The 26852-nt window shown below is 39.8% G+C and overlaps 1 protein-coding gene across 1 annotated transcript in view; it reads right to left on the bottom strand.

Moving 5' to 3' along the window:
• Window positions 1–3025: 3025 nt before the first annotated feature.
• The window catches only part of grm3 (glutamate receptor, metabotropic 3), a 39302-nt gene continuing 15475 nt past the window's right edge, over window positions 3026–26852 (bottom strand). The window contains exons 3-13 of the mRNA XM_072385735.1: window positions 25671–26231; window positions 23646–23789; window positions 20437–20706; window positions 19413–20013; window positions 12274–12516; window positions 11978–12167; window positions 9499–9808; window positions 9195–9388; window positions 8874–9006; window positions 6825–7002; window positions 3026–5331 (exon numbers count right to left, since the gene is read on the bottom strand). Of these exons, the coding sequence (XP_072241836.1) occupies window positions 5255–5331; window positions 6825–7002; window positions 8874–9006; window positions 9195–9388; window positions 9499–9808; window positions 11978–12167; window positions 12274–12516; window positions 19413–20013; window positions 20437–20706; window positions 23646–23789; window positions 25671–25982 (2652 nt within the window). The 5' untranslated portion in view covers window positions 25983–26231 and the 3' untranslated portion in view covers window positions 3026–5254. The remainder of the gene's footprint in view (window positions 5332–6824; window positions 7003–8873; window positions 9007–9194; window positions 9389–9498; window positions 9809–11977; window positions 12168–12273; window positions 12517–19412; window positions 20014–20436; window positions 20707–23645; window positions 23790–25670; window positions 26232–26852) is intronic.

Here is a 26852-nt window from a genome sequence, read left to right as displayed (position 1 = left end):
AAATCAAAACTTGGTGTCTGGTTCACAAAAATACATTTAATCTATGTTAAAGCTGCAATACATTACTTATCCTTGTATGTCAGGGATGTGAATAAATAGCGTCACTGATTTGAAGTTGACCATGGATTTAAAGGAGACTGAAGAACTTGTTTTTTCCCCCCTCTCATAATTTGTCATTTTCATAACTCAGTCCCGGAAGTCATGTGTTTACACTGTTGGGAGTAATGATGTAATCTGAGTTTTTTTTTTTTTTGGTAGAATGAGTGCTTCTTCTCCAAGGATTTGTTTTATGCTCCACAGACCTTTGTCACTTTTCTGACAAAACTATTTCGTCGAAGTGCAGAGCTTTGGCCTGCCGGCTGAGGGTCAGTGGCTTTAAATTAGCTAAAACCTAATATGATATTGTACTAGCTGAGGGCACAACAGTTTAGTACAATTTCAACATGATTTATTACTTTCAAAATGATCACAGTTCAGGGTCAGAAGAATAATTTGAAACTAAGTGACCTGAGATTAAATGAGTTCATTGTGTAGCAGCGTTTTTGTCCTACAGGCATGCATATAATTGCAGTGACTGAGTCACCCAGTGTCATAGTTTAAGATACAGATACACACCATGGTGAAGCTAAATCAATGTTACACGGTTTAAGTAAAAAGGGTGTTGTATTATCGGTTTGTCACCCTTTTCAGTTAAACATGAATTTTCAAAGAAAAAATTTGATGATTTGATAGAACATGGTGACAAATGCAACTGAACTTCAAAACAGAGGAAAGGATTAAAAGTCTGAATAATGTAGGCAACATTATATTTTAAATTATATGGCTCACCTATAGTATTTTAAGATGGGAGATACTGGGTCCATCCTATTTCTCCCCTCTACTATGAGAACTATTTAGATGTATATATGTATAATTTTCACATTATTGAAACCATTGCTGCTCTAATGTCTCACTTTGCTCAGGTCTTCAATGGTCTTCACTAAATTGTCCTGCAGAGGGCAGTGAAACACAGGTGTTCCAAGACAACTTCTGATATTTTACTTAGTGTTTTGGTAGGTTTTGTGCATCATTACATTAAGAAATAATGAATACAGGTGATTTAAACATATAGATGTATGTATAATGCTCCTCAAGTGTTTAATGTGGTTAGGATTAAAATATGGCAGCAGTTGGCACAGTTATCTAAGTCAACCACCAGAGGGAGATCATTGCCAGAGCACAGGGAACGTCTCATCCAGTTATGATTATGTGGACTATAGAAATTATATTATATAACTACCTTAAGTAAATTAGTCAGTATAAAGGCATTAGAAAGAAAACGCCAAAGCATGCAAAACTATCCTTAACACTTTTCTTATCTTAACACAGTGACATAGTCACTTTTCACAAAACAAAGCAAACCTACTATGGCACATATTTGTCAGCACAAAATTTTGAAAGCTTACTTCATTTCATCTTTCATGCTTCCCTATCAAGGCTTTTCCTTTTTTCTTTTTGCTTTTATTCTATGTTCAGCCTTTCTTTCTTAAACAGATTAAGCCTTGACACTGGCATGCATTGTCCTAAAGCAGGGAGCACTCCAGTAGATGGTTTAATTGGAGGGCCGTCACTCAGGGAACAGATGAGGCAGAGTGTTAGAGCACATCTTTCAACATTTGCCAGCACACACTATGAATAGAGCCTGTGTGTGTGTGTGAAACGGTTGGTGATGTTAAACCTGTGTTCAACATTTAGATCCTAGCTATGATTTACAGACCCACTGCACTACATTTTCTAAGCACATCAGATGGAAGGATGAGCAGACACCTACAACTGTTTGCTTCATGTTCTTTATTATGATGTCATCACAGCCTCATTATTGCACATTTCATAAACACGGAACTATTGCTTTGCGACTGGTCAGTTCCAGACTACAAATTGACCTCAGCTTAATTTTGCCTGAAGAGATCCTGTCTCATTTCAAAGCCCAGAGGCCGAGGACACATTCTATTATATAGAAGGAGCTACAGCACTGAGGCCTTTGTAGAACACATGGCAGTTGGCAGAGCCTGAATAGAGGAACAATAACGATAGCAGAGAGCTGTTTGAAAAGGATATTCATGAGTAAAGCCAATTTAAGAAGTTTTCACATAAAGTTATTGAGTATATGAGATGATAAATTCAGAAAGGCAATGAGTTTTTAACGGATGCAATTTCTTTAAAGCTGAATTCCAAATTAATTTTCCCATTCAGCCACCAAATCCTTTGTCTGACATGCTTTCTCCTCAAGGCAGCCTCGATGGCATATGCTGCAGTGGGCACCCAGATCCAAGTGCTCCAGTTCAAGTTTGAGCCACCAGTCTATTGCTCTGGCTTAGGTGGTCTTGGCTGAAATGGACTGGTAGCAAGTTTCACACATAGTGTGGAGATGAGGTGCATAAAAGGTGGTGAGGGAAAGGTTGAAGGGGTGAAGCGGATTGTGAGAGAAAGGGTCAGAGGAAGAGTGTGAGATTTGTCTCAGACTAGTCTTTGGACTAAATGAGCAGAGAATCAGGGTTAAGTGATCCGTTTGTGCGGCCATTAAAAGCCGTGAGCACAGGGCCTCACTGAGCCAAATCTCATCAGTCACTGCCAATTTGAATCGGAACCAACAACCCGTTTTTCCTCTTTCTCTTCCCCTTTTCTCGGCCACTCCACACCCCTCCTCCCACTCCTTCTCTTCATGCAGACAAATAGACATTCCAGCAGAGAATGTGGTGGTGGTGGTTGTCCATAGCAACCTGCCATGCAGGGTGTATCTTGTGAGAGCAGGACCACTGTGTGAATGGCTAAGCCTTCTTCTAACAAAGACTGCGAATCTCTGAGATGCTTTGAGCTTCCATAGAAGTGCTGCGACTTCTGGGCTGTGGGAGTGCTTTACATAATCCGGCAGCAGCATCCCTCTGCTCTGCCACGTCGCTCTCTTCTGCTGCTCTCTGCACCTTACACACATGCCCCAATGTAGGTCGGCTCATCTTGAAGCAATGTCTGAAATTCTGTCAATCTATCATTCAGTGTGATAATCACAGGGAACTGTTGGAGGACAGCTGTGCGAAGGTGTTGACCAATCAAAAGATGAATATCTAAAAAGTTCAGCCTGTAGCTACAGTGGGATTTTTAACATGGACAAAATACATTTCAATTGCTTGCAAAAAAGTAATTCTGATCACTTGTCTTGTTGAAAACATCAAATGTAACAGTCACACTTTATTTCAGACAGCATATTATATGTAAACATTTAAGATCAGTTTATTAATAAATTACTACCATCCTAAATTCAACAAATAGTTGCATGAGATTAAACTCTTTAAAATTAAATTTGCAAAATTAGTCCTCTAGTTTAGACTATTGTCTTTTCATATAACAACTTAAGTCTTTATATAATTTTTCATTTATTCCACCACATGAATATCATCCAGCAGGGGTTCTGCAACATTTCCAGCCACACTTGAATATGTATGGATATCTTAATAAACTAAATTTATACTATGCATAACTGTTCTGCTCTCACATCCTTTTGTTAGCTGGGATTTGCAGGCAGCTGACACTGTGTGCTCTGCTTCCTCTCTGGGACTGCCAAAGCCAGCTGCTCCACTGTGCCTCCCAATGTCAAGACAATTAACACAGGCGTGTAAACTGCACACTTCGATAAGTTTACGAGTCACTGACTCTGTCTTAATAATATTTATATACTTCTCTTCACCTCTTTTCTGTCACTGGAACTGCTAAGGTGTAAAAAGTAAAATCTGTGTGATGGCTGTGTATCAAAAATGATCTCTCTTTTCAGTATCAGACTGGAGAAAGAAGGGTGGTGGAGAAAGTCATTATAAGAAAGGGAATTCTCAGAATCGCTGTTCCATTACCTCAGGTAAACAATCAATGGCAGAAGGCTTGCTCCAGAATAAGATGTACTGGCATACCACTGCTCTGAAGCATGTGCTTTATACTGAGGGCACTTTTACACTTACCAAACAAAGACTTGGAGCAGGGGATGTAAAACTGATCTCTAACAACATCTACCTATAAAACATACAATAAGGCACATAGCCATATTCAAAACATCACCACATATGGTATCTATGGGGCACAAAAAAAAGAAGCTACTACTGCCCTGTAGTTGGAAAAAACAATCAACATGTGTTCATCAAAGCAGACCATTTTCCTCCATCAGGGTCTGTGTCATTTGAGTACACAAAGTTCATAATTACAGGGTAAGACACTGATTTGTTCTTGTTGAGTGAACTACCGCAGCACAGTCTGTGTCGACAATTTTGAGGCTAAAATTAATGCGTTTGTTGTACTGTATCTTTTCAGCTCAGCTTTTTGTTATTATTAGTAATTAATCACAGCAATCTTTCAAAGAAACAGCAGTGTAAGAGTGGGTGTGAGATACTGCTTTGCTGGAACTATGGCCGTTTAGATAAAGGGATTCCATAATTAGAAGTAGAAAAATGAACATTTGTATCAAAAGCAAAACATGTTTTCCTGCCAAAAACAGCCAAAGTATGTTGTCATACAGATCCAGGATGCAACATGCATCTGTTAATATGTGATAAGATGAATTCTCAAACTGAAAATTGCAGATGATTTTGATGGATGGTTTTTTTTCCCATTCCGGCTGTTGTAGCCTATCCAGTTTATGCTTTTGTCACATTCATTCTAGGGTTACAAGACTTTTAACATTGTGCTGTTTGAACCATCAGTAGTATAATATACAAATGTACAGATAGACATTAGAAATGCATACATTATTGGTTATTACAATGAGACCTACAAAAAAGCATGAGAATAAAAAGTCCGTGGGTATTGCAGGTGAGGCAAGCAGAGCCACAAATGTGCATCCAGACTGAGGGACACAGATCCTCCTAACAAGATTAAGCGCATGTCTATTTACATAGCATCATAACAAAGCTATCAAAACAAAGGCTCCAAAAATTCCTCCTATAAACTTTTTTTTGTTCTTTAGTTTCTCTACGTACAACAGTGTCGATTCCATGTATATACATCCCTAGAAAATAATTTAATTATAGTTACACACTTTCTACATTTGTGAAACGATACAGTTCTAGTCCACGAGGAAGGAAGGTGTTCGTATGTATGTGTATATGTAAACTTGTTTATGTTGGTGTGTGTGTGTGTGTGTGTGTATGATTTGGGGAAACAAAGCTGGAGGAGACAATGTTCATCATTTGGCTAACAGTCGAAGGGCAAGATTTAGGGAGTGGACTGGATGTGGTCACAGAGAGGAAGTAGTGGAGTCGACAATTTCTCTCCCGTTGCACACAGTTGGGACGAAATTAGCGCTGACAGAAGCTAGAAAAAGATATTTAACACAAAGGTTGAAAGGAGAAGATGATGACAGAATAGAAAGACAGACATCAGGGCCTTCTTAGATATTTGATTTTTGTATATAATCATCAAACTATCCAGCTTGTATTTAAAAATGATATGAACACAGAAACATAAATGGAATATCATATTTTTTTCTAATAGAATACACCAGTGTGTTTGTCACTGATGTTTTTATCCCTACAGTAAATTCAAAAATGCACCAAATAAGATAATGTCATCGTGTTGTTTTTATCTTGTGATCTCAACAAAGGCAGCTTTGGAGTCACATTAAGCTGATTTCCGCCTGTATGCTGACATACCAACCAGAATAAGATATCCCCAGGACAATACTGGTAGTCACAAAGCCCGCCCACATCCTCATTTTGATCTTCTGTAATAATTCTGTAATTTCAGTATGAATAACCTGTGTTTACTTCAGTACCGCCTAAAAGTTTTTGCAAAAGTCACAGACATCTATAATAAAGTATTGCAAGATTACAGAGTAAACCTTGATTAGAATTAGAGTTTAAGAAATACTGTTAAACTATAAATGTATAGAAATGGGTACTAACTAATTTTATTAATTTAATGCAACAAAGCCTTTTGAAATAGGTGGGACAAGAGACAAGGGAGTTTTTACCGCTGTGTTTCATAGCTCCTTAAAGAACAGTTCACAAAGTTTCCAAAACCGAGGAGAAAAACTGTTTTGACAGTGAAATGTTTTTGTATTATTGATTTCCGCTCCTTTGTTGTATTTTTCATTTCATAAATCCCCAAATGTTTTCAGATTGTGACAGGTGTGAACTGCAGGGAGGCCACTTGAGTTTTTTTCTACTGACGGTACTGTTGTAACACGTGCACAGAATGTGTTTTGGCCATTTCTTGCTGAAATATGAAAGACCTTCCTTGGAAATATGCCGTTTGGGTGCCAGCATACGGTGCTCCAGAAGCTGAGTGTACTGTTCAGCATCAATGGTGCCTTCACAGATGCAGGTTACTCATGCCATGTGAATAAATGTAACATAATAGCATCTCTAACACTGGCTTTTAAACAAGCCATATGGTCCCTCCCCATTTAAACCTGAAGTATATGGCCTCTATGATTTAAACAAAAATAATTTGATATTTTGATTCATCAGAATCAGAAAGTGTTTTTAGGATGCCTCATTTATTTCTGAAAGGCTGTGTTCGATTTGACCTCACTCTGGCCCCAACAGTTCATTCACCAGGTTGAATAGCCCACTGTGTGGTGGAAAAAAAGATGGTGTGATATTATATGATTTCTAATCAAATGTAGGACTGGAATGATTTGCAGTTTATTACATTTTGTCATCAAAAGAGGTTGTACGTAAAAGCAGAATTTTGCTTAAATGCAGCATTAAAAAGATAAATTAGGCAGCACAGAAACTTTGACACCGATCTGTCAGAAGAAAACTGACATTGCTTTAGAAGTAAAGGGATTGGTTGTAGCCTACCATGAGATGCGTATGTGGTGGCAGCCCCACTGACACTGAAGCGATTGAGGTTGAGCCTGTGGCTGGTCACATTCTTTTGTGGCTGGAACATGATAATATGAACCTTGGGAGCAAACATACAGCCCAGTACCACAAAACCACTCAGGCTGACCGAGATACACATGGTAGTGGTCTGAACCTGCAGAAAAGGGGTTAAAAAGACAATATGTAATTAGTGTCTGGACTTTGATGGATAAAACTTATGCTAATTTTGCTGCAGGTAAGAACTAATTTGATGATTATAATCTATAGTAATAAACATTTTTCAAAGTTATCACTATAGATAATACAATAATGTCAGTTTAATTAACAATATTTAAGATATTGCCAGAAGAGTCCATCACTATGCATGTGTTAACCCAATGAGGCATGTGAGGTGAGAGGACAACTCTGTTGTCCAACTTTATGACCTTGTTACTGTCCTGAGGATAACAATTACAGAATCAATCGATAGAAGACTCAGTCAGCAGAGACCACAGCAGCCAAACTGAACACTCTCTTACTGGTAGCTTTAACATCATTCTTTGTGATTCATTGTATCAATGTGTGTTAAGTACAGTTTACTCTCTTGATCACAGGTCTGCAGAGTTGTTTGCTCTATGTCCCATTCAGATAGCCTTAATCGTTGCTATAAGTGTTAAAGCAACTCCAAGTAAGCTCACATCATAGCTGAGCGCATTAATCAGTAATCAACCCTTCAACATCTCATCTGTTTGTGTAAATACTGTGTATATGTGGGTATGCATATTGGTCAAGTTACAACTGTGAACAGACTAATCCTAAAGTAAGATTACAAAGCAAAAAAAAAAAAAAAAAGCTTATACCAGAAAGATTTTTCTTTTCTTTTTCTTTTTCTTACAAGAATCAAATTGGCAGCACTGACCTCAGCACTCCTCTCTTGGGCCTTTTGAAATACTGTCTGCGTGTTCATGGATGTTTGTGGACGTGAAGGTATATATGTGTCTGCTTAAAATTTGTTTGGCTTAGGTGAACACTCGCTCCTCTTAAATCTGGACTTGTGTCAGCAGTTTAACAGAGTCTATCTTTTTGTCACGCCTGCACTGCAGAGTTAGGACATCTGCCGATAGGATTAGAAATTAAGTTGCTACAGCACCAGTGTTGTCCCTGTTTTATTATCTGCCTGCCTTTATCAGTCAAGTTGAGGGAGTAAAAAATGCTTCAAGAAGTGATTCCTCAAAAGTACAGCAAATCTTTAAGTTTAGTCTAAAGGTAACTGGACATTTTTGGAAAAGTTTGCTATTTGCCTTTCTGACTGAGTTTTTACTGATGACAGTATATTAGGGCCATAGAGCTTTAAAGAAGAAGAAAATACAGAGCCAGGGAAAAGGGATCTTCATTACAATAAAAAAGCACAAGTTTCCCCAGATTTAGTTTGTAAATATACAGGATTGAAGATTACATTTCTGAGAGAAAATTCACAAATTTATGAGACAGATGAAACGACTTTATATCACACCACAGGCACTGCTGTGTGCTTTATATTATATGCCGGAGGTGAAGGCATTTAGTCAAGTCTCAGAATCAGTTTGGAATAAAAACTGGCTCATTCTCCCAATTTTAGCTTCAGAACCATAATACTATTTTTTCATGATGCAATGAGGCTTTTGTGCAGAGGCAGCTAGATTTCTTTTATTGCAAAATGTCTTTATTATTTGATCATATCATATCATATAGAAATCGTAATTCTCATAAATTTACAAATTAATTCCTTGAATGTATATATCCATATACATATACAGTATATATTCTTTACCTATAGTGGTCCTAATACACTGTCATAGTGGATTGATACTGTTCTCTTGTTGATACAATTGATATGAAACCGTGTGTGTATAGTTCCCGACTTGCTTCATTTGTGCACTTTGGTTGTTATATATTGTTCCTGGACTTGCAGTTTAAAAATCTAAATTAGCAGAAGCTCCATCTTTAGCAGTCATCATGATCACGACCTGTCACTTGTGCATGCATGTATACAGTATGTTAATATACCCTGTAATCACTGGATGTGACATAGAAGATGGGAAGAAAGGCCAGCCAAATTATACAAGTGGTGTACATGGTGAATCCGATGAACTTGGCCTCGTTGAAGTTCTCAGGGCACTTCCTGGTCTTGAAGGCATACCTATAGGAAGAGAATCACATTTCTGATAGGACAGACATTGCCTGGAGAGAAAATACCATTATCTGGTATTATATCAATATTATTAACTGCTGCTGGTTGAATGGGCCAGGGTGATAAACACGAGTCACTTTAGTAGGATCATCATTCACAATTACGAGTGACAATGAAATCATCTGTGTAACACTTACACAGTACACAGGATGACCAGGAGCACATCATATCCCAGTGACAGCAGCATGCTGGAGTCGCGTACATTACATTTGAGAATGACAGTCTGTCGTCGCTCTGGTAATGTGAAGCGTCGCGTCCCGGGAACCTCCAGCAGCAGCCACACTGACACCATCACTAACTGAACGGAGATTAAACTCAAACAGATGAACACCTGAAAAAGAAGGGATGAGTAGAAGATTGACCATCTAGCTCCACTGTTTGTCAGTCTATCCATCTATCTGGCTGATGTAGATAGAGGGACACAAAGCTGAACTCACTCACCTGAGAGGATGGGCTAATAAAGCGAGGCCTCACTGCACCAGCACCATCTTTAACACCATTGAAAATCCTAGCGATTCTGTTAGTTTTGGTAAGGAGGGCAGAGTAGCAAACAGCAAATGATGTACCCAGGCCGAGGCGCCGCAGAGCACAGATGGCAGGAGAAGGTTTGGCCAAAAAGAGGAAAGTCATGGCATATGACATAAACACTCCGGAGAGGAGGATGTAACACAGCTCTCTTCCCGATGCTTTGACCAGTGGTGTGTTGTTGTGTCTGACAAACACCCAAAACACCAGGCCAGTGCATATGAACCTGCAGACAGGGAGGAAGTTGAGCAGTCACAGAAGATCAGTGTCATGTTGTTTCTATCAATATTCTGTTATATAAAGATGAGATATAAAGATGAGAAGTGAAGCGTTTCCTTAATAGCATCGGCCAAAACGGTGAACATAAGCGAGCGCTGTATTTGATTAGTAGTATTTACTAAAAAAATTGGTAACTTTTATCAGCAATATTAGTATATGTCATCATATGTCACAACCTAGTCCCCTGGAAAATAGAATACAATTTTACATTTCTGGAAAATTTCAGTTTTTTTCTACATTTTCTATATATCTTTCATACATTTCTGAGTTTACTTGTAGGACACATGCATGAACTTCTTTGTGGTCATGCACAGACATTAGCTTTATCAACCAACAAGAGGTAGGCAGGGTTGATGAGAACCATGTTAACCTACAGTAGAAGATTACTCTCTTCTTTCACTCTGGTTAACACTGTTTCAAGGCATGGCTGCAACTCAGTGCACTCAAGCATTTAGAGGTGGTCAAGTTCAAACCAAGCATGGGGAAGAATGGGGAAGAAAGGGGATTTAAGTGACTTCGAATGTGGCATGGTTGTTGACGGGCTGGTCTGAGTATTTCAGAAACTGCTGATCTACTGGGATTTTCACGCACAACCATCTCTAGGGTTTATAGAGAATGGTCTGAAAAAGAGAAAATATTCAGTTAGCGGCAGTTGTGTGGATGAAAATGCCTTGTTGATGTGAGAGGTCAGAAGAGAATGGGCAGACTGGTTTGAGATGATAGGAAGGCAACAGTAATTCCAATAACTTGTTACAACCAAGGAATGCAGAATACCATCTCTGAACGCACAACATGTCGAACCTTGAAGAAGATGGGCTACAGCAGTAGAAGGCCCCACCGGGTGCCCCTCCTGTCAGCTAAGAACAGGAAACTGAGACTACCATTCGCACAGGCTCAACAAAATTGGACAATAGAAGATTGGAAAAACGTTGCCTGGTGTGACGAGTCTCTTATTTCCGCTGCGACATTCAGATAGTAGGATCAGAATTTGGCGTAAACAACATGAAAGCATGGATGCATCCAGCCTTGTATCAACGGTTCAGGGTGGTGGTGTAATGGTGTGGGGGATATTTTCTTGGTACACTTTGGGCCCTTTAGTACCAATTCAGCATCGTTTAAATGCCACAGCCTCCCTGAGTATAATTGCTGACCATGTCCATCCCTTTATGACCAAAGTGTACCCATCTTCTGATGGCTACTTCCAGCAGGATAATGCACCATATCACAAAGTTCATATAATTTCAAACTGGTTTCTTGAACATGACAATGAGTTCCCTGTACTCCAATGGCCTCCACAGTCACCAGATCACAATCCAATAGAGCACCTTTGGGATGTGGTGGAATGGGAGATTTGCATCATAGATGTGCAGCCGACAATCTACAGCAACTACTGTGTCAATATGGACCAAAATCTGTGAGGAATGTTTCCAACACCTTGTTGAAAGTATGTCACAAAGAATTAAGACAATTCGGAAGGCAAAAGGGGGTCCAACCTTTTACTAGCAAGGTGTACCTAATAAAGTGGCCAGTGAATGTGTAGTGAGGGTTGAGGAAGAAAATACATAAATTCCAGCTCTGTTGCCAGGAAACAAGGCATTCAGACTGTCTGCCAGACATGTGTTCAGACTGTTTGTCAGACGTGTTAAAAAAAATACAATTATTATGTACAGCATGTGCATTAAACACATATGGTTTGGTTTCCTGAAAGAAAAAAAGTGGGCTAATGTACAGGTATGGAAATATTAACTTTAAAACAAATACTTCTTAGACTGAGCCTCAGTTGACGATTCTAGACCCTGTGGTTATAACTCTTGCTACATCCGCTAAGCACATATCAAATTTAATGAGAGTAGTTTTATCCCTCATGCAAGTTTTGAAACTTAATTTGAGGGGTGCTGTATAACACAACTGGTTGAGCAGGCATCTCATGCACAGAGACTGTAGTTCCTCAATGCAGCCAGCTCGGGTTCGAGTCCCAGCCTCAAGCCCTTCACTGCACATCCTCCCCCACTATCTCTGCCCCCTTTCCTGTTAACCCACTGTCAAATAAAGGCAACTAGTGCCTATAAATCCTTTTGAAAAAATTGACTTGATTTGAAAATTCTTTGTTCCTCACCCCACACAGGCGATGGTTATTGGACCAATGGCCCAAGCATCTTCCCACATTATATAGTCCTCAGGAAGGTCATAGCAAGATGTCAGGTCTTCAGAGGGCCACTGACCAGGGGCACAAGGTGAGCAGGTGAACTCATCTGCCAGGTATTCATGAGGCTCACACGCTGTACAGATCCAGCAGCAGTATTCACCTGGGAAACAGGAATATTGGCAGAATATTTTTTTCTTTTTTCAAAAGGCAGCACTGCTTGGTATGTTGCTATGACAAGAGAAAATTGTCAAAATTCACACTCCTACCTGCCTGCATTTTCTTCATCTCATTGCGTTCACAGGGGTCACTGCACTGTGAGGTGGGCACCTCCTCTTTGGGCCAGTGAATCAGGTCGCTGTTCAAAGTCAGAGTCTCTGCCCACTCACCTACTGGCACATAACCGTAACGTTCACCAGAGCGCTGGTAGCTGAAGATGTTGTATCTGCCCATGCCATCCCCCTGGGTATCAAACTTCACTACTGTCTCACTGCCTGGGGGAGAAAAGGGTGCTGTAAGGGGATGAGAAGAGAGAAAAAAGTGATAAAGCCAGTGGAAAAAGAGAACAAAGCTAAACTATCACTAACAATCATGCCATTGATGCCTCATTGATCTTTTCTGTTGGGCTGAAGTGGGAACAGAGACAATAAGCAATGGTCAGCTCAGCTTTGGAGTCCAGAACAGAGAATAAAGGCCATTGGAATAACATTTTCATTACCAGCCAGTTTTAAAATTATTTGCAAAGAGACAATAAATGCCTGTGATGCTTGGTGATATGTGTATCACTGGCTTCCCATCCTTCCCGCAGGTCACATGAGAATAAAATTGCCGGCCCAATTTCCTATCTGATAAAGTTTACTACCAAATGCATCATTAACAAACTGTCTATAAAACCATAAAGTCATGAAGGCATAGGATTGAATCCCTGGACAACGTAATAGATACCCACACACTGATAGAATTAGCCTCTGGGTTTCCTCTGTGAGGGAGTCACACTGCTGAAGCTGCCAAATGGGTTTGTATATATGTTGTTTTGAAAGAATTACCATCTACCCCGAAGATGTGGGAGGAGATTGTGAAACTGGTTTGATACTGAAACTATAAAAAAGGAGAAAATATGTATGGACAGGTCAAGAAGGAAGTATTGGACCTGTTAGTGCTGACAAAGTGTATGTCTCTCCTAAGATGCCACATCTGTCCTTACAGCAGAGCAATCAACTCTGTGTTGCTGACACACAGAGATATGTATTATGTGCTGCTGCCTGTCAAATGATGATGTGACTATGGATAGTACAGGGTATGCTGGGCTTATAAAGCATCACTCTTCAACATATAACAAGACTTCTGGTCCTCAGTGTGTAGCAGCATTAATGATACTGAGATATCTTTCCTGTGTCTCTGTATGCTTGAGTTAACAGCAGAATATGCAGGCAAAATTCATTCTCCATACACACAGCTTGAGATCAGTAGAAAGAATCAAAACACAGATTGCAAATAAGCTGTCGGGCTGAAAAGTGTGCTCGCATGTGTCTGCGAGGATGTGCACACAAATGGGAGTGGGAGCTGCATTAAGTTTTACTTTACAGTATGATAGCTAACGTATTGCTCTGAGCACTGTGGGAGGCTGTGCTGACAGAACACAAGCTCTGACCCTGCTGTTAGTCTGCGTGCATTTGTGTGAATGTGTGTATGTGTGTGCAGGCAGCACTGACAAGGGCTAAAGCTGTCCTATTGTTGAGAAAGCTCAGTGCGCTCAGAGAAGAATGGTGTGTCAGATGGCAGCAGAGGGGGTTAGGGTTTATGAAATCCATAAATCACAGAGACAGCACAACTCTCTATCTTCCCTCTTTCTCTCTATGTCACAGGAAATTCTGGGTGTCAAGTCGTCTTTTCATATCAGAGCTAAATGTTTAGTTGACAGCTAAAATGAAAGTTATTTCAATAAGAATGTGCCGATAAAATCTTGAGATGACGGAAAGATATTAATCCATTATACTGCAAGTTGCCAGATAATAAAGTCTGCTAATAACACCAAGCAATAAGCAAGCCAGGCTATCTTCTTCTTTGACAGCAAAACACACTTGCAGAAAGAGTTTGCCATGAGCTAATTATCATAACTGTGCTTTACTAGGACATTAGATGTGTGCTGAAGTCTAATTAGCTGCATGTGGTAATTACATATAATACAGACTAAAGAGATAACAGTAGTCTAGACTACAGGCCCATCTGATGGCATTGTGTCCTTGACTTCCCTCAAATAGATCAATTCAGAGAGCAAATACACTGTTAGCACTGGTGACTCCTCTTTGTAGCCAACATAAGCAACCTTGCTGACGTGACAAAATGGCTTAATCAAAACAGTCTCTGAAAGTACAAGTTAGAGCATGTGAAAGTCATCAAGACGAGGCGTCAGAGAGGCGTCAGACTGCAGAGAGCAGAGACAAGTGGTCCTGGTCTGACTGATGGGCGACATTCTCTCCATAAATCACTGTCTTAGAATAAATGGAAACAATATGGTGAAATACAGTGGCAAAATGACTTTTGGACTTTTTACCCGGCCACGACGACACCTATTGTTAGGGGTATACCAATCTCACAGAAATGTGTGAAATGAATGCTACCGCTTTAACGCTACATTATGTGTACCTCTTGTTGTATTATGCACCCAGAAATTAGGGCCAGTAAATAGTCAACTAGCATCTTGATCATGGTGGACACACTACAAGTTTATTTTACTTTTAATAACTGACAAGCTTGGATGATTCTCACCCAGCAACAATCGTGAAATTAACCACAACCAGGCCAAGTTTGACATTAAATCCCATATGTCAGTGTTAAAGTCTTTGTGGGCCAATACCAACAGTAATACCATATCATTGTGCACCGTGAGATGTTTTGTTTTTCTCTTTATTGATTTATTATTGATTGTGTCGTCTTTTGCAAATCATTATTGTCAAGTCTTCGCTTTTGTGTGTTTTGTTTGATGTTTTGATTTGTGAAATGTTCTTGGTTAGTTTTGCTGGGGTTTTTTTGTGCACGTGTGCATTATTAATTTGAGAAAAACTAAACCAACATGCAGAGTAAGTGTATGAAAAACTGGGTACACTCATTCAGGTGTTAGTTAACACAATACAACTCTAGCACAAGTGTGGTAAGCAACATGAAACAGTTATGAGAACATTTCTCTTAGTTTCAAATAGCTGTTTCTCTACAGGTGAAGGGAAATTAGTGTACTGATCATGCAAAATGATGATGTCATCTCAAGTAATAGCAATCAGATAGTTATGTAAATACATGTATTATAATACAAATGTTAATTATAATATGCCTAAATGAACCAGCCATGCATCTTCCTGCAGCGTGTATCTAGAGAATGTGACTTTGATAAACCACAAACTGAACCAATTCAGTCATTTTAAGAGGGACATGGTGAGTGTTTTGTAATAATAACCTGTACTTGGACTTTTTTGCGGAGTCTTTGCACACTCAGAAGCAAAACCAAAAACAAATGATTTTGTGTCATCTCAACCACACAATACTTTCTCCTCGCTCTGCCCTGTCCAGCTGAGACCCACAGCAGACTTTGCTCTCAGCACTATGCATTGCTTTGAGTGACTTGCCATGCTTTTGAAGTGTTTTGTGCATCCAAAACTGGGCAATATTTTCTCAGCAACATTCTTCCCAATTCATTTATGCTGCATAGCCAAACTTCACAAGATGCAGTGTCTCACATAATTAGCAAAATAATATTCTAAGTTACAGCAAAGAAAGAAAAAAAAGCAGATTAATGGGAAATACTTTTCATCTTAGAGAACTCAATTCTTTGACAATTCAAAATGTCTTAATTCCCATAGAATATCAAATAAGGCAAAACACTGAAAATTATGAAGTTAGGTGAGATAACCTGCAGTACCCATGGGACTTTCACATTTCCACAAACCTGAGAAACACCTTATTATTCTAGCTTAATTAGAAAAATGATGAAAACAGGCTTTCTATTCAAAAGCTGCAAAATTAATTATGTCCTCAGCCATGTCAGGCTAAAGTGAGTCCCACTGGGGATTGTGGGTATTAAAGGCAGGGAAACATGGAGCAGGCAAAGGGGGACAGCAGGGATAAATAGAAATAAGTAATTTCAAAATGTAGAGAGAGAAGTAAAAAGGCTCAGAGCAAGAGGACAATTTTGTTTGTGAGTGTGTGACTAAATACACACACACACCAATCCCTTAGCGTTAGGACACAGATACACAGGGACGCGTACTCATATGTCACAAATGCACACAAAGGGAGATCACATTGGCTATATTTGTTCTCCCTTTGGATTCATTCTCAAGGGACAGATGCGCTGGGTCAAACAGCAACGGGCCTCGCAGGAGTACTAGAGGACAGATAGGGTGGAGTAAAGAAAGTCTAGAATAAGGGAGAGAAGTGGGAAGTAGCATTAGGCTGAAGCTTGAGCGAAAGAAAGGTGTTGAGATAGAGGGGACAAAAGACAGAAATGGCAGGCCAAAAACAGGGGGTGCCGGGATGGAGGATGAGCCGCAAGACAAGATAAGAGTAAAGAAAGGAGGGAAGTGACAAGGAAGGATAGGCAGAAGAATACAGTGGAGAAGGGAGGAGATAGCACAGGGGAAATGCAAGAAACTAATGTCATGCCAGTAGAGATATAGGTGGATGGAGAGAATAGATGGAGGATGGATAGAAGGATGAATAAAGTGAAAAAGTGGAGGAACAGACCAGTGCTAAGAGGCTGGCGAGCAACCTTGTGATGTCTGAGTGGGATGTGCTGTTTTTGAATGTACAGAGTAGCACACTTTCTGAGTGAGAAAGAGGAAGGAGATGGTGAGATATAGAAAGATGGAAGGATGGGGATCAGGAGACAAAATGTCAGAGAGACAGAGGAAGACAGAGATGGAGAGACAGAAGAAGAGAGGGAAGTAAAAACAAGACAGAGAGTGAGTAGAGATTGTTTTCTAGCATCTAAACGTTGGAGTAAGCTCTGTGCTCAATATGGCCCTGAAGGCACAACGCCTCTGCTAACACAGACATATCACACACACAAAGACACACACACACAAGCGCAGAGAAGGGGGAATATCACATCTATCACCACTATTTGAACGGAAGACTGTGTGCATGTGTGTATATACTGATCTGTTTGCTGCAGATCGGGGAGGTGGGTGGGTGGGAGTTGAATGATGGCTCTGAGAAGTGTGTGGGTTGGGGGTGTCTGCAATTTCATGCTGGTAGAAAATCAAGCATTTCAAGCTGCCTCTTTGCAAAAAAAGCTGACTGTTTTGCACATTTTTGTCTGTGTCTCTCTCTTGCGTATGTATATCTGTGTTTAGTGTTGAAAGTATGTGGCAAGTACTCATAAAAATACACAAATATGCTCCTCTGTCTTTTACTAGTTTGTATGGAGTGGTTCCCATCATCTACCAGATCACCTCAACAATTGGCAACACCGTCTGCTTCATTACCATAGCAACTAGTGAGATGAGACTAGATGAGAGCTGCATATGAAAATTCTCCAATCCATTCCTTCACTGGATCTCATACACTGTCAGTAAAACAGAACAGCCTAATCACAGCTAATGACAGTGTCTGCTGAATTGTGAATGAAAGTTAATGAGAGTAGCTTGAACTTCAGTACATCTGGAGGCATGAAGAGAGATTAAACTTTGATGTTGTATAAAAACTGTACAGGGAACATGCATGTATGTAAAAGAGGAGAAAGGAGAGAGTCAGAGAGGGCTGAGGAATGTTGTTTTTTCTAGTTCAGACTGAGAGCACTGCGGATGGTGATGCTGCAGTATTTACTCCCAACATTCAACCTCAACTCACCTCAGCTTCCTCCTCACATACTGTAGATGGGAAGATGTATATGTACAGCAGTGAGAATGAGTCATTCAAGGCAAACCAACAACTGAAAAGAAAAGCTGCTCCCATACTTAGTTAATCTGCATTGTCATCAAGATCCTATCGATACAGATTCTCTGAATGAGGACATGCATGCAATTATCAGCAGTAAAAAGAGGGGATCAACAGTGGTAGGTAAAAATGTAGAGGAGAAAGCTAATAAGCCATATATATGAAGGGAGCTCTCACTCTCTCCCAAATTCTACCCCATTTTGAAACTTTCCACCTGTGAATATACATATACATATACCTATTCCTATACATATTCTATCTATCTATCTATCTATCTATCTATCTATCTATCTATCTATCTATCTATCTATCTATCTATCTATCTATCTATCTATCTATCTATCTATCTATCTATCTATCTATCTATCTATCTATCTATCTATCTATCTATCTATCTATCTATCTATCTATCTATCTATCTATCTATCTATCTATCTATCTATCTATCTATCTATCTATCTATCTATCTATCTATCTATCTATCTATCTATCTATCTATCTATCTATCTATCTATCTATCTATCTATCGACTCTCAAATTGAAATGCAGACACACACCGAAAAGTCAAATCTTTTGATTCATTGCAGAAAATGAGGATGGAAAATTTCAAAGAGAATTCTCTTCTTCTGCTGACGCATGCTGTCCCACTCTGGAATTGCCTCAGTGCTTACTTGCTCTTTCCATCCTTTCCTCCCAATCACTTTTCTCTGTCTTACTCCTTTTCACCTTACTCCTTACTCTCTCTTCTCATTTTAATCAGCATGCCAGTCTTTTCTGTAAGCTCCCTCCTGCCTCCCTCAGTGAATGATGCAATATTCTCGTCCTCCATCCATCCCCATCCATCCCCCCTGCTCACTCTCCCCAGCGTCCCATGGCAAAGCTGCTGTGTTAATGTTGTTTGGCTGTTTTGATGTTAGCTCCTGGTCACGGTTGGTAGAGGATAAGCACCTCTAAACCTGTGTCAGTCCCTGAGACACAGCAGTTTATTTATAACACTTCCTTTGTACACAATCTGTCTGTCAAGCCAATCCTCTGTCTCTGCTCTCTCAACTCTTCAGAGACTGACAGACAGACAGACAGCCTACTATAGGAGCTATTATAACACACACAATCTCATTAGTGCAAGAGAGGAGAATATGGCTGGCGGATTAACTGCTACTCTCATACCTCAAAGCAACTTTGTAGTGTCGCATCAATTACGCATGGGTAGTAGGTGTCATTGGCAAGCTGGCTCTGACAATACAAAGCAATTAAGTAGATTTATTTCAGTAGTCTTATATGTTTTAAGGTTTAGGAGAAGGACAGCAGCCATGTGTCCATTACAAGATTGTTAAGTAGGTACAGCACCCACAATCCTGTTTATTTTTGGTTATCTTTTGCATTTCCTTTCCAACATTCACTTCTTTTTACTCTTGATTCACCTTCAACCCCTTATCTGGGACTCTAAACTCTCATCATCATGCTTTTGCTCTCTTACCTGTGAGGCTGACATTAAGGATGTAATCCCTGTAGAGTTTGCGCCCATCCAAGGCCTTCATACTGTCACACAGCTTGGTGGTGTTGAGGCACAGGCTCCGTTGCATATTATGGAGGGCATGGGCCATGGCATACACCGCATTAACCACAAACATGATCTTGGACTCTGGTTCAAAGTATCTTTTGTCCATTGACAAGTTTGTGTCACATGGTGGGAGAGACGGCTCTCCCAACCCCACACCACTCGCTCCCAAGGAGCACTGAAACCGCTGCTCCCAGAAGTCCTTGTACCAGGGATTCCGATGGTTTTTGACAGGATTTAGACTTAAGAAGTAGCGATTGAATTCTGGTATGGGGTTGGCAGCCAGTTCAAGTGTGATAGCTCCTTCAGCAGTGACCTCATTTCCCTTGACAATGCTTTCCTGTGCACCCCAGCCATCACTGGCCACCCATATGAAGGAGATGTTAAGCCTGGCAGCAGCTGCCAGCAGCTCTCTGGCATCATCACTACGCAGAAAAAGGACAGCCACGCGGGCATTTGGCTTCTGAAGGAGCTGGCGGATCACAGCTTCGTAAGACTTCTTAGCATTTGAACGCCCAACCTGGACAAAAAGAGGATGCATGTAATGGGAGTTTGTTAATGCCCCTTCCACACTGATATAAACCATTTAAAGTTTTCATCATTATGGAAGAAAAGCTAATTGTGTTTTGCATCTTCACACCAACATATACCTCTGCAGCAAATGAGATGAAAAATTTGACTATGAAAGTATAAGATAAGCTATACTTTTCATTCTCATAACTGACAACACTACTGTAATATTAAACGCCTTCTCAGCAGAAGATGAGATAAATCATAAAGACAAACTTTTACAGACTCACTAATTAAATGTCTAGTTCATTGTTACTGCATTAGAGTGATACACAAGATTTGTCCTTTTTTGTCCATTTTCAATTTCTTTTATTCATGTAGATTGCACCACAAAAGAAAAAACAAAACAACTAAATTCTGTCCCAGTCTTTACCTTCTCTGAAGTGGCAATACAGATGTTCCTCATGCGTGCCTCTTGTTCAAAGGCCTCTATACCAGTTTCACCGTAATCACCCTCAGATGCCACGGTGGACACGTATGTCCAGTTAAAGAATCGGAGGATCTCAGCCATAGCTTTGGCCTGGTAGAAGTCAGGTGGTACAGTGCGGGCAAAATAATCATAGCGTGTCTTATCACTGAGCTTGGCACTCGTTGAAGCATAGCTTATCTGAGGGATCTGAAAGAGCCTGAGAAGATTGGCAACCTGAAAGGATACAGTAAAATGAGTTATAAATCAGGTGAAAGCATTCAAAGCTTGCCCTACATGTTTCTTAAATACATCACAGTGATGTACACATTATATTTAGCCTGGATGAGAAGCATCACTTGTTTTAAGCTTAATTTGTTTTGTAATTAATAATACAAGACCTTTGAGTAGATTTCATAAGAGGATATGAAATGGATGTTATTACAGCTATATACAGTTTGAAAGAAAAGGTTATCAATAAGCCTTTAAGCGCATTATTCTATAGAACTAAAAACTTAACGCTGTCAAGTGGTTTATTGTAACATTTACAGCACAGATGTTTTGTGAGGTGGCAGCAACAGAGCTAGTTAATGTCCAATTAATTTAACAAGTCACTTGAAAGTGGTATGAATGTACACACAAAGAGAAGGAAATTGGGAGACACTGAGGAACTGTCATCAAAACAAACATTTTTTGTGGTTATGAAAACATTTCTGTGCTAAAGAAAATGTGGATTTACCCAAGATACACTAGAGTGTTATCTGCACACTTTAGGATTTGTTCCCTATAGTAATCTTGAAAGGTATCACAGTCATTCATTCATATCAGTGCAATAAACTTTGATATAAATAAATTGAAGTGCATAAAAGAGAGTTTTTGGTTCTTAATCCTTTGTCTCTGGTATTTTCCCATTGGAAGACTAAAAGGGCTTTTACAGTTAACTCAGTTTGTCTGGATTTTCAGACTTTTCAGCTTGATTTGGAATAAAATTCCAGGCGCCAAACCACTGTCAAAACACCCTTAGGCTTAAATAGTAGAACTCCAGTATAGCTGCTCAACCCAAACTATGTAAATCTGGGATTAGCATTGTTCGTTAGATGGTTTTTTTCCCCTGTGACAGGATAGTATGTATTGCAGACATCCTCAGGAGTTCATTCACAAAATCATGAAAATGTTTTCGTCTTCCTAGATTTAATTTAACATTCCCCCTTTCCTGTTTCATTGAGGTTTGGTCCTGTTCCCCTCTTTATAATTTTAGTCACAGCTGTTACACAAACAATGGAAATATAACTGCAAGACATGCTCATCTTCACAAAGACTTGTAAACATACACTAGCAAACTTGTATATACCCTAATAAACTACACAGACACGTTTTTGCTTCAGTTTAATCCCTCCAGAGTGCATCACTCTGGGTTTTTCTATATTTCAGTCATAGCTCAGTTGATGAGCTGTTTTGACAACATGTCAGAATCTCACAGGCTAATAACGGAGAAGATTAGAAGACACACAGGTCGACTCACTCACGAGCACTTGCAGTGACATAAAAACATACACACACACACCTATAAACATGCAGTCACACTTATGTCTGCTTATAGTTCTTCAGGCAGGTTTTATAGCATTAATTTAGAAGTTGACTTAAATGTCATGGAAGGTCACAGCTTCACAGGTGCAAATTGTAACCGCATCGCTCTGTGATCTGCCAATGACCAAAGACCAGGACTACCTACAATAAGAGGTCCATCTGCAGGGACTTGAGCAAAGAAAAAAAAGAGTTTACTCTGTTTGTGAAAGCTTCTTCTTTCCTTTGAGGGAGGAGGGAAGGGAGTTGTACAGTAGGAATGGGCTGATTGTGATAGGACTCAAATGGAAAAAAGAAGAAATGGTGCAGTGGAGGGGTAGATTATTGTGTGTTTTCTGCTTGAAATGCAAGTCACACAGACACACACACATACACAGAGTCATGCATCATAACTTCAGAAGACATTAACCAGTACCTCCCTACCTTAACTTAAACATGACATTTCTTTTAGTTTGTTTTATGTTGTCATCTTAAAAACTAAAAATGGGGACTAAATATTTCTCCCAACAAGGAAGGCACATCTCCATGATGTGAGTGTGTAAACAGATTAAGGTACCCACAACATGAGTAATACCTGGATCATGCTCAAAAACACTCACACATGGGAATAAACTAAGAAACACATACACACAAATGAATGTGATGGAGGAATGATGCCTGCTAAGTAAATGCCTCTGAGGCATTGGAGTGCATGGATAAACATAAAATAATTCCTTTCTACTTCATTTAGAAGCAACAGACAGACTGGCCAAATAGAGAAGCATGAAATAGTAGCTGCATTAGATTCACTGGCAGGAGATCAAAAAGCAAAGCAAAGTTAAGGCCTCATAAACAGCAGTGCCCTCAGAAAAGACAGGTTAAAAAAAACAACGACCAAGGCAACAAAGGGCAACAAGTCTGAGCAGTAAGAAAACAAAGGATAATTATGTGTGTGTGATGAAGGACAAGTGGCAGAGCAGATATGTTAACAATGGCTCCCTAAGGAAGGAGGAGGAGAAGAAGAGGGCTGAGGTCAGCACACACTGAACTTTCCCCAAAAAGCAGGGTGGGTGGTGGTGCTGGTGGGGTGGGGGTGCATTTGAGCACCTCTGGATGCATATTAAGATGGAGAAAAAAAGAAGAGAAGGAAGGGAGGAGATGGAAGAGAGCACAGACGTGCAGGAAAAAGCAATATAAAACACAAGAAATACAGAAGACCAGAGGATGAAAAGACAGAGAGACTGTTGCAGAGATTAGGGATTTAAAGACTGATAGCAGGAGGCTTTTGTGCATTCACAGAGGAGTAAGGGAGAAAGAGGTTTTATGCTAAACTATGCAAATTAACCATCTATGTGACAAGAGCTACAAGAGCTGTAGAAACACACAAGAACACTCTGACTGAACTTGATTCAACCAAATGAGAATGCACACTTGCATGCAGTCACATAAACATGGGAACTTGAGAACTAGAACATGCCACTGGAATCCGCCTTTGCAGAATTGCTCATGAAACTTTAGCAAGGAAAAAAAAAGCTACCAGGAAAGATGATGAAATATGTTAATAATTCTTTTCTATTTTTCTGTGTATATAATATATATATTTTTTTTTTTACCTGTATAGAGACACTGCTAAAGGACCCTCCGATGACTCCTGCAATGGCAAGTGGGCTGTCATCCTGTAGAGCGTAAGATCCGTCTGGACAGATGAACTCTGTGTCGTCCACCTTGGTGAGGGAGGCTCTTACAAACTCCAAAGCCTAGGAGACACATGCACATAGATATTTCATGTCACACGAGTGTGTGCCATACCGTGTACCATATGGCCTATCATTTCTATCAATTCTTTATCAGCCGTTGAATTGTGTCGCATAAATGAACACAGAATGTTTATGATTTTTTTTTCCATAATGGATAGTTTCTGTCTTTTTGAAGAGACTATAAACATCCATCACTGCACACCAGGGGCTTTTAATGCTTTCAGTACAGAGTCCAAATCGCAAATGAACTCCTCTGAGACCAAAGCAGATATAACATATTTCTATTATGTTGACAAAACAAGTATTGAATCAGAACCATTTAAAGACGCTAAATGTGAAGAATTCAGGGTTTATTCAGCGAGTTAAAATGCTCGTTACATAGCATCCCTAGATGCATCAGCCCTGAATAGCTCAGTAATAATAGGAAACTTTTTAAATTCAAAATGTGGCAAAAGGTCGAGTACCCCAACAGCACAAGATAATCATTGGCCTGACAAACCTTTGTCGCACTGATCTACTTTTGCAGAGGGTTTGATTGGTGTCACCTGAATCACATGTTGCATACTCATACTCTTGTTAATTACTAAGAAAATTTATTGCAACTGTAAATACTGTAGATTAATTTTTGAAGTTAAAATAAATAGAAAAAATACATTCTAGCAACAGAGGCAATAATCAGGTAAAAGTCTACATCAGTCACGTAATTACTCATTACTTTTAATTAGAGGCAATCTTGAGGAAGTGACATTTGATAATGGTATAGTAATATTTGGGTACCATAACTGAGTTAACTGAGGGTTAACTGAAATGATCAGGAGGGAATTATACTGCAGTTTGTGGTAATGCCTGCCCTGTCAGCGTTTTTGCAATGTCAGATACGAATAGGCTATAAAGAGTGAACATGTTTAGCACATGTGAATCATCTCTGTATTCTGCATGAAATTTTGAACTGATCACTTCCAACTGGGCCAAAAGACTCACTGTTATATTCTTGAATGTGAATGAAGAAGATGGATTGTGCTGAATGAGTATGAACTTTTTTTTCTCTCTCTGAACCTGTGTACATTGTGAGTGGCTGCAGATTACTTGGGTCTGGCCTCCACAATGAATTCCTGACAATACTGACATATTTTGGCTTTGTTAATTTAATTACTTACGTGTGTTTCTGGTGTGACCTCAGATTGATCAAAAAGTCATTTGTGAACCATCACCCGCAGAGGTCAACCATCGCTCTACTCCACTTTAAAGTCCCAGTTTCCCCAAATGTAAGTGTATAGTAGAAAACCCATGCTTGACTGACAAAAAATGCATTAACAATAATATGTACAATTACTATATACATACATAACAGTATTTCTTTGTTTGTTTTTCAGTTTTAGTATAATATTACCACGAGATGTAATGCAGAACAAGTAGTTGACCACTTTGTATCTGTGATTTATGATTATTATGCACAATTTAAATTTTTTAAGGTAGGCACATAGATGCCTACCTGTATCTAGAACAATAAGTTGTAAGTTATATGTGTTAGCAACAAACCCTTTTGGACCCTGTGGGTTTTAATTTGGAGTTGCAGGTTGGACTTCCTTCCCAGATATACGTATTGCTAATAATAGGCAGTTGCTTGGTTATTATTATTTTTTTATTACATTAATTAATTATTACCTCGTTATTATTATTATCTTCTTATTACTATGTTATTACGCTGCCATAATGCAACATGATTCCTGGCTATGCAACTCTAACACCTAACACACATATATGTGAAAAGAGTATTGTTTAGCTGGCAGGGAGAATAAACTTTAGATAAAAAATAACATTCAGAATCATCTCCTGTTGGGAAACAAGCTGAGTCTGTGCAGACTGATTATGCTCACCCACCTGCTCCAATGCATACGTATCTCTGGAGCAGGTATCAAGGATGTGGACCCCAAGGGAGACCCCTGGCAGTAAAGTGTTGTCCATGTTGATTCTGTCTATGGCAAACAGCATGGCCTCAAGCCTCTGGATTCCTCTATCTTCATTAACACGGCCACACTCCTCCATTCCAGCTCCTTTCTCATGCACTGGGAAAAGGCCGCCGAGTACCAGGTCGCCCTCGATGCGGATCTCTCGACGTAATTGAGGTGGGTCTGAGAGCAAGGTGCCTTGACACATCATAACCAAGACTAGAGAAGGAATACGGGACACCATGTTGGGCTAAGGGAGGGCTGGAATTGTCACAATGTGAGGAGAGACTCAACAGAGAGTGAGACAGAGGAGAGTGAGGGGCTGAGGGTAAAGGTTAGGGGTGAGGGGCCAAGAGTGAGGTGTACAGAGCGCAGAGGGGTTGAGTCAAGCAGTGGCCAAGGATGCTTGGTTCTATTTGTGGCCCATGAAACAGTCAGGGAGAGCTGAGCTGGACCACACATGGAGGGACAAACCATCTGGGCATCAGTGCTCCTTGAAGAGAAAAAAAGAGGACAAAGAGTGGAGATATGTAACTTAGTCCAAGTGTCATTGGAGATATCTTAAAGCTCAGGGGCTGCACTATGAAAAACTTTTGCAAGTGTTAGCACCATAAAGTATAAAGACTGCAAAGCGGATCTTTAGTGTAGATGGGGACATTTTTAACAAGGGCTCGGAGTCATTTCTGCTTCACAGCAAAAGCCAATCCATGACTAAAAGGGATATAGAATTGTTTTGAGACTGTACCCTTCTATTCTTCCAACCTCCTCCCTCCTTACATCGCACAGTAAACTTGTTATATGTATGTATGTGCGTGCATGCCCCTGGTTGTATCAGGATAAGCCAGCTTAGATGGCTGGTTGATACATGAGCACAGCCTTCTCATGCCACAGATCAGAGAAGCTTGTTTAATCTAATCTCTCTTCCAACATTTCTCTGCATGAGTCTATACCCCTAAGTATATGTGTGTGTGTGTTATCAGATTTATTGCTCCCTCTCTCCCCTGTATAATTATAGTGTGAAGACAGAATGGATTCTAGCATGAAAGACGCTATCTGACAACAATGAAGCGAACAACAGCTGATGCTACTGATCTCTTATGACTCAATTAAAGCT

The sequence above is a fragment of the Leuresthes tenuis genome, unplaced genomic scaffold, assembly GCF_036924035.1.
Source record: "Leuresthes tenuis unplaced genomic scaffold, fLeuTen1.0.hap1 SCAF_5, whole genome shotgun sequence".
Lineage (NCBI taxonomy): Eukaryota > Metazoa > Chordata > Actinopteri > Atheriniformes > Atherinopsidae > Leuresthes > Leuresthes tenuis.
The sequence above is the reverse complement of the archived record's forward strand: the minus strand, read 5'-3'. Positions and strand labels throughout refer to the sequence as shown.